The sequence below is a fragment of the Stegodyphus dumicola genome, chromosome 2 (assembly GCF_044657685.1).
Source record: "Stegodyphus dumicola isolate Sdum_Otavi_A_Nest chromosome 2, ASM4465768v1".
Taxonomy (NCBI): domain Eukaryota; kingdom Metazoa; phylum Arthropoda; class Arachnida; order Araneae; family Eresidae; genus Stegodyphus; species Stegodyphus dumicola.
The window spans coordinates 272,370,830-272,383,123 of record NC_140769.1 but is presented as its reverse complement, the minus strand read 5'-3'; the positions used below and the strand labels follow the sequence as shown (position 1 = coordinate 272,383,123).

Sequence of the window (12,294 nt, the reverse complement as noted above, 5' to 3'; positions counted from 1 at the left end):
CTAGACATCTTAATGCACCCTCCACTAGAACATTGGTGAATAATGATTTTACATCAAAAGAAACCATGAGTAAATTTCTAGGAGAAATATGTTAAACCTTTTTTACTAATTCTATTGAACTTTTTATGGTCTAATAAAATTGAAAATTTAGAATTTAAATATTTAGCTAACAGATATGAGACAGTACCTAAATTTGATACAAAAATGTTCTTTCCATTGTTTCCATTGATCCTGCTATTCAGTTCACTTTTGAACTTGAGATTTGCAATTCTCTTCCGTTTCTCGACATTCTGGTCACACATAACGCACCCAACATCAGTACTATGGTTTACCGTAAACCTTCATCGGTTTGCCTTCCACCACACTTCAAATCCTGTCATCCGACTAAACAAAAGTTACCTTTATTTTATTCCTATGTTTTCCGTGCTCTTCAAGTTTGCTCCTCCAAACTATCCCTTGATGAAGAACTAAATTATTTAAAAGCAATAGCTATTGACAGGGGCTTTTCACCCAACATTATTAATCAAGCAGTTAAAAAATTTTCATCTCAACACACCAAAAGGCTAACTCTTGTTTTAAGAGATTATAAAAATTCTGCTGTCATTCCTTTCTTTCCATCAATTAGCTATAAAGTTGCACGTATTTTTCAGAAATTTAACTTTGATATGATACTTATTCCTCCTTGTGTAAAAGATACAAACACAAGAAAATAATCACCATTATAAAGATCATTCCCAATACTAAATGTACAAAAGGGCAAAAGAGATAGTGAACAGATGGCAAGATCAAGGACTACCAAAAACATAAAATATTCTTGTAGGTTCATGGACATAGGTATCCTTTCCCCTACTCAACAGCCAAAGGGCAATGACCTTCAGTCATCTGCTCAATAGGTCTGAAGTCTTTTAATGTCAGTGAGATTCTAGTGGAAGCCACGACAACTCCATGAAACAAGAGTGGTCAATATGTTCGATGTTTGTTTTTCCTATGCTGGTTTCTGCTTTATGAGGAAGTTGGTGCCTCAGGATGTCCAGTTTTTTGTACACATCATATCATCATCAAAGCTCAGATTTTCAGAACTAATATTTCCAAAGGAGGACTTGGATTTCTGGTAAGTCAGGAGTTTTTTTTTTTCTTTCGTGTTTTCAGTCTGATTATTTTTCTTCTCTTTACCAATAAGTATTTTTGATACAGATGCTACTAATTTCTGCACTTCATTTCCTTGTAAATTTTGAGCTGGCTGTTATATATATATATATATTGTTTGCATTGTTTTGTACTGTTTTGTATGCTTATAGATTTTACTGCACTGGAACAATAAGCTTTTGCACAGATGGAAATCTGTTACTAATTTTGTTTCCTCTGCCAAAAAAAGCGGGGGAGGATTTGGCCTCTGCCCAAAAAAAAAAAAAAAAAGGGGTCTTTTTATCACCTGCATGTATCTCCTTTTCAGACTCCATTTTGGCACAGCTGAGAGAATGCTACATGTTCTCTTTTGTAATTAACGCACAGTGGACTGGCATTGCAAATAAAGCCATCATGGCCTTTCATAGAGCAATGCATTCATCAGTTTACCACAAGATATTTTGAAGTGATAAAAATGCTGCCACTGAAAGCATTGTGAAATTTTTGGTATGTAATATCTTATGGGGGCAGCGCAAGTACCTGGCTTTAATACTTTTTGCCAGATTAGGTCAGATGAAGGTCAGGATCACTTGCTTCATATTTATAAAGTGACTTTCTTAATGTAACATGATACACCTAGCAGCACAAACATTCTGGTCGGACAAATCAGAGACAATTTCCTTTTCTGCTATAAAGAGGAAGTCCCTCTCTGAAATTACGCCTTGACAATGATTTTAAGTTTTGTGCTCTGAAACAATTATGTCAATTAGCCCAAGCTTTTTAATACAAGGACTATAACGGATTGAGAACAAAAAGAGGTTTAGACAAAATGACTATATATTGCAGCTGTCTGATAGTTTTGTGTTCACAAACATAGAACTGTATATACTTCTGAATGAGAATAGGTGACTTTTTGCAGACCACCTATTCAGTTGTTAATAACCAGAAATCAAGGCCTCTTTTAATCTTTGTTTGTATTTACATTTATCTTGACTTTTTCAGATGGAACAATATCAGTAGAAGTTATGTTAGTTAAAGAGGCCATAATTTAATATTAAGAAAAATCTGAACCTGTTGATCCCAGCCACCACTGATTCCAACACGGAGATGCAAATTTCTGCACTACAGCTAACTGGATCTATACAGTCTGAAGCCCCACAGGCAGCTTTTTTGAAAGCAGGAACTCCAAAAGCTTATCTCCAAGCCACAATTTATAAAACACAATTTATAAAAAAAGGGTAAAAAGAAATGAGGAAAGATCACTGGGCTCCAGAATTGAGACTATTTCATAAAGAGGGTGATTCCTTACAGTACCTTGGCACTGCCACACTCATATTTAGAAAGAGTGAACTCAGCTTTTTTTATTGAAATTTATTTATTTATCTAATTTATCTAACACAAGAACTAGTGAACAGATGATTTTGACTAGTGGAGACAGCTAAGTGCCTCCCATTCCATTCTAAAGAGGCCAAAGCAGTATTTTGAGGACAGTACCTCAACCAGTATGACCCTTGCTTTCAGACTATGGCAAATGCTTTACTATGGCAAATGCTTAGGCAGTTTTCTCTCCATGAGAAATTAGAAAAAAGGGATGTAACAGAATTTCACTTTGTGCCCCACCATCTGAAAAGGAAAACCACAAAGAAGAAAAAACTGGAAACACAATTTATAAAAAAAGGGTAAAAAGAAATGAGGAAAGATCACTGGGCTCCAGAATTGAGACTATTTCATAAAGAGGGTGATTCCTTACAGTACCTTGGCACTGCCACACTCATATTTAGAAAGAGTGAACTCAGCTTTTTTTATTGAAATTTATTTATTTATCTAATTAAAGAAGATAGAACTAAAAATAAAGTAAATAATATTCAAATATATATTGTGCCTATGGACCTTGATAATGAAAATATAACAATTGCTAGAGTTTAGATTAAATACAAGAATTAAAAGTTCTGATATTGGACAAAATTTTCAGTTTTCCTCCCTATATGTCTTCTGCTGGTCTATTCCACTCATTGACTATATTTACGGAAAAGGTTTACTGTTCTGACAAATAGCATAGAGTATTTGTTAATATAAAAACATTGTGGAATAAAAACAGAAAAAGACATAATAGCAATGCTGTTTGGTGTAGAACATAGATCCATATTGAAGAGGAAGAATTCTGATTGTGTAGAATACCGAAATGCTGATCTACAATGAATAAGAAACTTGGCAATCGAGGTAGATTAAATCTTCATTTTTATTTCAACTGACATGTAGCTACAATTTGTTTGGCACTCTAATCATGCCTATTCAAGAACACATTTTTTGATACTATTGCAATAGGAAGAAAAGCATAGCGAAACAGCTTCCAAGCAGCACAGAAGATAAAAGCAAAGTATGCATTTATCCAATATGGAAGATCACCAAGAGGAAGGTTTTGGTTTAGGTTAGAAAGCTTTTAGTTTTCAAAGTTTAGGTTCCCAACTAACTATGGCATCAGCCTTACACAAGCTCTGGCACAGATTTATCTAGAAATGATGCAGTCCAGAAATGTTATTATTTTTAGAATAGAGAGACGAAATACTCAAATTAAAAAAAAAGGAATTAAAAGACTATTACTGAATGAAATTATAAAGCTGATTTAGATATTTTCTATATTACATGTATATGTATGTGTGTGTATGAAGGGTGCGAAAAAAAGATATTTGAGCCTTTCAAAACTAATTAAAATCAAAAAGGTAATTTTGATTTAAGACTGCTTAAAATAATTACTAAAATATTAAATATGAATGAAAAATTACAGCCGTTGAGAACAAAATTCTACCTATAAAGGATTATTAATGTCTCTTTTTAAATGTAATACCATTTCCTGACTACAGTGATACATATTCAATGGAACATTTATTAAAGACATCAGTAGAAGGAAATTAGGCTGGCACTTTACATACAGTACAAAGTCCGTAATCCGGACTTGTCGGGACTTTGGCGATTCCGGATTAGGGGTTTTTCTGGATTACAGATCATCAATTTAAATCTGGTAAGATGGCATGCAGAAATTATACAATTAAAAATATGAAACCCTAATTTATGAAATAGAGCAATTATGATCTAAAGGGTATCAAAATTTACAAAGAAAAAAGCTTAATATTTATTTGTTTACTTTAGTAAACATTTCTTTCAATGTAAGTTGTTTAAGTTGCTTCATTTTTTGTGCTAATACTTTCTCTTTAATTCTATAAACAGATAAAGTTCCACTGTTCAAGTCCTATAATTGCTATGTCGAGAATTCCGACTAACTTGTCAATCAAGATTTTTTCATTTTCAATAAAGTTCTCTGTTACTTTCTTCACTATCGGAAGCGTGCATGGGTAAACGCTTTACTGGCTTTACGCGCAAGCGTAGCGGACACGCGCATCAAATACATGCGTGTTTGATGCTTGCGTAAGTTTGTGGCTTTGAGGTCCAGATTATATATACATCATTCCGGATAATGGATGTTCGGATTACAGACTTTGTACTGTATTTCATTATTGCTTTCAGTTGCTGCAATATAAATATAAAAATTAAAAAAAACTATAAAAATATTAAAGCACCCACTCATACCTATGTTTAGTTTTATGCTCATTTTCTGCAAGTGAATTGTGACGAGAGCCTTGTCTTTTGGGTGAAGTTTTGTATGTAGATGGCATATAAGCCACTAAATCTAAATAACCATCCACAGCTTCTGAAAATGTAACCTCTATCACACCTAAATATAAATTAATAAGATAAAGCATGTAAGTGGAACAACATGTTCTAAATTAAAAACTACAGACTCTTAAAGAATTTGCTATAGATGTTAGAGATACAAAACAATGAGCCTTATCTGAAAATATGGTACTTTTTGATTATCCACACTTTGACTGAAATGTAGACAGTTACATGGCAACCCATAATGTCACCAAAAGATATTTGTGCAAGAACCTAGCAAGAGCATAGCACATCTGTTTCTGCTGATGCTCAATGCCAAGTTTGTGCAATTCTGTGAATTTTTATAAAAAAATTTAAACTAATTGCTATGTACATGGGAAGAATAACAGGGATTGGGGAACCTAAAAAGGTAAATGTTTTATTACAAATGTTACTTGCTTTTTTATTTTGCTTCATTTAATTTATTTTTTCTTGTTTTACTGAATGATTGCTCTAGATGGAATTCTAAATGCATTACAATTTTGAAAATAACTTTAATAAAAAAATTAATGACCAAATTTTTGGTGGGATTATGGATAATCGGAAAGTACTGAGAGCATTAATATAAAAATACATTTAATACTAAATTCCTAATATCAACTAAATATGCTCTTGCTTCATTACCTATAAAATGTACATATTTTATATTACTATATTACACTAAGTTTGTTTGCACCGAGAAAATTTAATAGAGAATGCATGATTTATCTTTCCATAAAATCACGGATAGTAAATACAGATAGTATGACTTTTAATGTCCTTAATGCACAACTTGATTCAAGTGAACTGAGGTAGCTCTATTACATCACATACAATCGACGAAGACTGATAATTCTGTTTTGTTCTAAAACTTCACACAAACACTTAAATGGATTATAGTCACAAAGTGGCCAAGGTTTGTTGTTATCTTGTCCATGAATTTCATGGAAGAATGGTTGCCAGAGCCTCAAGGTGGTTGGACTTCTACTTCTACACCAGAGTGCCCCAGTCCAAGGGTCTCCCACCTCTCTCTCCTTCCACCCCACCATACAAGAGGACTTTTGGCTCGCATTACATTTAGAGTGCCCCCATGCCGTGAAGGCACTGTACATTTACAAACATCCATGCCTTCTATGGGATTCGAACCTGGGCCCTTCAGTATCACAGAAGGCTACCCTAAACACTATACCGTCTGGGCGGCAGTGGCCAAGGTGTAATGCGACAAAACTGTTGATCTGTTCTTCCAACTACTTAGTAATTAAACAAATTGCATGAAAAAGTGTATTGCTTTGTTGAAAGACAGCAGCAATGTGTATTCATTCATATCCTGCAGGTATACATATTATCAGTTAACAAGTCCCTCATGAAGTTACTGCTGAGTGTTTGAAGGGCAATAACTAATGCACCTGAATGTGTCAGAAAAATGCTTCCTAGACTATAGCATCTAACCTACTGAATTCCAACACTGCAATCAATGGATACAACTTTATAATTGTTTACAACATACACAAAATTAATAATTTGTATGATACCAAAGGAAATAAAATTTATCATCTCAGTGAACCTTCTTTCCCCTTTCTGATGATCCATGTTTCATGTGGGTCAGAGTTACTTGGCTCAAATTTAACAGACAACCACAGTGGCTGTTTCTGAAATGCTGGCCACTGCCCTCCAAGGTCCTACTATCTGGTCATGGTAAAATTAGCTGAAGTTAGAACATTTCTCCACCATTAGAAAACAAGTATCAAATTAAAGAACAGAAAAGTAGTGGACCACATAAATAGTAACCTTCGGGTGAGAATGATACGTGATCCTTAATTATTGCTCTTTCAATACACAGAGCACACACGGAATTATATTGTCTTCACAAGATAATCATAAAACTGATCAGGTCCAAGTTAAGCATTAGCAAGTTTAATAATAATAATAATTAATAATAAATTAAACATTGTTTATTTACCTCTTTGTGTATGATATACATTTCTGTCTAATTATTCATCAGTTTACAAAGAAATTCTAAATATGCTACTGTCTAAAACAACACTTTTAAAACCTTTTTCTGCCCCTTAGCAGAATGTTAAAAAACTAAAAGGATATCAATTCCAATTCATATCAGCAGATAGAATAAATAACATTATTTTAATTCTTTAGCTCAGAATTGTATTAAATATGCTTAAAATAATGACAAATTTCAAGACATTACCAAAGGTGATGAATGCACAAAATTAGTACCTCATTTAAAAACCAACATCTAGTAAATGTACCTTTCTTGAAAAATGTAAATAATTCGCCTTAATGGTTATTGTAAATTTTAACAGAATTACTTAGATAAGAAATAACATCATGTGAATTAATATTCTATGAGAATTCTATGAAACATAATTTTGTCATAGTAAATATACTGGCAACACATATAATAATGCTGTAAATTATTTTCATTTACATATCATAATCTCATATTTGTGGCATGGCCCATTTTGAATTTAAAAATGGTGTCAATAAAACTATAATACATACCATTAATTTTGATAATAAGCATCAATATCAAGCCATCAAGATAGCTTTTTAGAACTGCACAGACATGTTTCTAATAACATGATTTATAATAGAAGAATATGTTCTCCTGCCACAGGAGAAACTACTGTGCTTCTGGAGAACTTGATTAGTGTACATGTAAGAGATAGTTACACAATTTCTTTAAATAATAATGAAATAATATTTCTACTCTTCAGATACTTCAAAGATTATGCACAAATTTTTTACAAACCTCTGTATTCAGCTAAGAATTCTTTTAATTTATCAGGTGCAGTTTTATAAAAATTTAGTTCTTGTGGAATCAAAGGTTTGCAAATGGTATCCTCATCCAACTGAAGCATAGAAGAATGACCACCAACCTGAAAATTAAAAAGGCATCTTTCATTAAACAGATATATTGTGAAGGAAAAAAATATGGCCAAGAATAGAAGTCATATTAATGTCCACATGCACAAAATATATTTCATAAATGATTAACATGGTAACTGCCTTCATATTTTTATCACAAAATAAAGAACTGTTCTGTTATCAGGACTGGAATCAGAAATGTATGAATGCATTTGCGTGTGTATGAATGTATGTACATAGATGTGTAGAAACTTCATTTTTTACTACCTGGATTGCCTTGTAACCATGGGAATGACAGCTATAGCAGATGGTTCCAGTCACCCAATTTTTTGTCTTCACTACATTTCAGTTTATTTGCTTAACAAAGAGCATGCGAATGAAAGCTGACTTAGACCTCCACACACATATATTCGTACTTACATAAATACATACTTTTTTGGATTTGATCTTGATAACAGAACAGTACCCAAAATAATTTACATTAAAAGCCTTATATGTTTTGGAGTACGAAGCAATTAAAGATCCCACACTAAAAAAATCTACAAGCTTTAGAATGGAAGTAAATTTACCATACGATGCTTTATTCTCAATACAAGTAAAAAATGCAGATTATATATTAAGTATAGAATTACTTTTTAATTTTAAGTGTTAGTTTTAATCGAATATTTATTAAGGCAGGAATTGTAGTTTCAATGTATAAGTACACTCAGATAATAGAAAAAATTCATTATCATATATTAATTTTTTTGGAAAAATGCAAATAACTAGCAGTAAAATTTTAAGGCAATTACAAAGACCGCTAACTAATAGCTCCCAAAAAAGCTATTAATTATTTGCTAAATATTTAAATTTTGATTAAAATCCAACTTGCAATATGTAAATCATTGCTAAATTACATCAACAAATAAGTTATAATACAACACAAATAAGTTAAAAACAATGCAATAAGTTACACACTACAATACAATTTATAATACGAATAAGTTAAAAGAAATACTAGAAAAGAATAAGTTAAAAGATACAAACTAGAAAAATATTTCACTATTTATTAAATTAAATATTAATGGCATTTAATTCATAATTTCTCATAATAGAAATTTTTACATCAACATAATTAATGCTGTAAATTATTATATGTTACATGCTAATGTTGTCATATATATATATATATATATATATATGTGATGTACCAGCTTTAGTCGTAGCTTAAATTATCAGATGATAAGTTTTTTAAAAAAAACAGGATCCATTTATTATTATTCAGGAGAAATAGCAATTACAAAATCAGATATCCGGAGTAAATAAAAAGAATTACTAATAACTTTTTGTATGAAGTTTACTGAATCGTGACATTTAAGAAAAAGCCCCGATATTCCTTTTGCGAGTCCTTTTATAGCCTCTGGAAAGGTGGAACTTCCAAGAAATGACGTCAGCCTCAATAGCCAATCCAGTTCGCTTTAAATATATTATCAGAACATTCTAAAACTGTACGTGTAGAAAAAGGCGGGAAAAAACAACTTGACTACAGGGCTGTGGATTTAATTCCACATACTTTCAAATAAGAGAACGTCGCCAATAAAAAATGAAAAGAACATACAATTAAATTTTAAGTGTTTCTTGACTATGGAATTTTATCATTACATATACAGTCAAAAGTCGTTAATTCGGACACCCATAATCCGGACCTCAAATCTACAAACTTTCTGCGCATGCGTCAAGGCTGCGAATATGCGTGTGCGCATGCGCATAATACGTTTACGCAAGCGCGTTTAATGTATAACGGACGGTATAAGCTAAGCTGAAATTATCTAATTCAGGTAATGTTGCAGATTGCGTTGTTCCTTAATCTTCGAATTGGATCCGGCTTATTATTTTTTGCAGACTGTTACAGCAATTTTATAAAAGTAAGCTTGAACTTTCGATTATGTCAAATAGAATTTCCGATATATACAGTCAAAAGTCGTTAATCCGGACTCGTCGGGACTTCGGCGATTCCGGATTATCGATTTTTCCGGATTATAGATCATCAGTTTAAATCTGGTAAGATGGCATGCAGAAATTACAAAATTAAAAATATGAAACCATAATTTATGAAATAAAGAAAAATTATGATCTAAAGGGTATCAAAATTTACAAAAAGAAAAAGCTTAATATTTATTTGTTTACTTTATTAAACATTTCTTTCAATGTAAGTTGCTTTGTTTCATGTGATAATACTTTCTCTTTAATTCTACTAACAGACATAATTTCTTGTTTAGTTACAAAGTTCCGCTGTTCAAGTCCTATAATTGCTGTGTTGAGAATACCGACTAATTTGTCAATCGAAATGTTTTCGTTTTCAATAACCTCTGGGTCACTTTCTTCACTATCGGAAGCGAATTATAACGACGAGGAACTTGATTTAAATCATATCAAAGACGGAGTATATCGAGATGAAATACTACACTTAGTACGGAATTATAAACCAAATAAAATAAAAACATCTGCTCTGAAGATAAGGATAGTGCTGACAGATCAACTTCCAATCCGCAGCGTGAAATTGATAAACAGATTTCGGATTTCAAAACATACTTTCGCTTTGTAGATACAAATTACATATTAGTAAATATATATCGGAAATTCTATTTGACATATAATGGATGACATATAATAAAAAAATGGATAAAGGCATATCCTTTGATTATCTAATCATTCCGAAATATGTTTATCAATTTCACGCTGCTCTGCGGGGGAAGGGAAACAACACGGCGCGCAATGAATTAGAAGTTGATCTGTCAGCACTATCCTTATCTTCAGGGCAGATGTTTTTATTTTATTTGTCTTATAATTCCTTACTAAATGTAGTATTTTATCTCGATGTACTCCGTCTTTGATATGATTTAAATCAATTTCCTCCTCATTATAATTCGCTTCCGATAGTGAAGAAAGTGACACAGAGGTTATTGAAAACGAAAAAATTTCGATTGACAAATTAGTCGGTATTCTCGACACAGCAATTATAGGACTTGAACAGCGGAACTTTGTAACTAAACAAGAAATTATGTCTGTTAGTAGAATTAAAGAGAAAGTATTATCACATAAAACAAAGCAACTTAAACAACTTACATTGAAAGAAATGTTTAATAAAAAAAAAAACAAATAATAAATATTAAGCTTTTTTTTTTTTTTTTTTTTTTTTTTTTTAAATTTTGATATCCTTTAGATCATAATTGTTCTTTATTTCATAAATTACGGTTTCATATTTTTAATTTTATAACTTCTGCATGCCATCTTACCAGATTTAAACTGATGATCTATAATCTGGAAAAATCGATAATCCGGAATCGCCGAAGTCCCGACGAGTCCGGATTAAAGACTTTTGACTGTATATATTATAAACTTCTAAGTTGCCCCCCTTTTTTAATACTTTATTTAATTTTTAGGATGCATTGTAGAGTCATTATATTTATTTTGGAAGCAGGAGAGATGGAAAATTAGCAACGCCTTCGCTGGGAATTGAACCGCAGACCTCCGGAATACGCACCCAGCATGCAGACCACCACACCACAAAGGCATGCCAAGGCAGGAGAAATATCTTATAGCATTAGTATAATTTAATCTGTTATTCCTCTGATTTTCACTATATTTGTTTATATTTTATTTATTTACAGTTTATTTAGATTTGATTCAAAAGCTATGAAATAAATAATTTACAAATAAATAAATTAATAATTATATTGATTTACAGATGTTTTGTCATTTTTACAGTTTAATTTTTAATTATTTATCATTTTATTTATCTAATTTTGCTCTTTCTTATTACCTTGTGTAGGATTCCAATACTTCTAATTATAGAAATTAAGTCTTGAGTAAATAAAAAAGCATAATGATGTATAGTGAGTGTTGGCAAACTTTAGTCACTCTTAAAAATAAGTTCTTATCAGATGGAGACAAATCTCTATGAAACCATGAAAAGGAAGTTGCTATCATTTTAATGACACGGTATCTAAAGATGGAATCCATTACACCTAACAGTATAAGAGGAGTGGTCAAACTTCAAGGTTTGGTTTAGTTGATTATGGCAAAGCACACTAGGGCTATCTAAGGGAACTGATGCCATATATATATTATAAACTTTTTCTAAGGAAAACTGGCTCGTATACATGCAGCCCATCCATGCCCATGCAGCTAACTCGTTTGGTACGGATGGGGGAATCAAACCCAGCTCAGAACTACCAGTGTCCAGCGATTTTACCGCTTGGCTGCTGGTGGTTTGCCAAACTTCATGATAGTAGGAGTCATGTTAGAATTTAAAAATTTAAGATCCCAAACTAGATTTTTCAAAATCTACAAGTCTATAATAGATAATGAAACAGGATCAGATTGAATGGAAAGAAATAGTTATGTAAGATGTAAAATCAGTTACTTACTTCTTTGGAAAGAAGTAAGTAACTGAGAATTTCACATTTTTAATGTATTTATATAAAAATATAAACAAATCATTCCTGCTTCTTCTGCTCCATATTGAATGAATAAATTGATGGTTTTTGTTGAAGATTAATTTACCTTCTAATAATATTTGGCAACATTGATGTTATTTATTTAAAAGATAGAGTT

General features: G+C 31.8%; 1 protein-coding gene across 1 annotated transcript in view; it reads right to left on the bottom strand.

Annotated features, from left to right (window-relative positions):
• The window catches only part of LOC118192994 (inositol hexakisphosphate kinase 1-like), a 52,824-nt gene that overhangs the window by 23,942 nt on the left and 16,588 nt on the right, over positions 1 to 12,294 (bottom strand). The window contains exons 3-4 of the mRNA XM_035364023.2: positions 7,583 to 7,709; positions 4,711 to 4,855 (exon numbers count right to left, since the gene is read on the bottom strand). Coding sequence (XP_035219914.1) covers positions 4,711 to 4,855; positions 7,583 to 7,709 — 272 coding nt within the window. The remainder of the gene's footprint in view (positions 1 to 4,710; positions 4,856 to 7,582; positions 7,710 to 12,294) is intronic.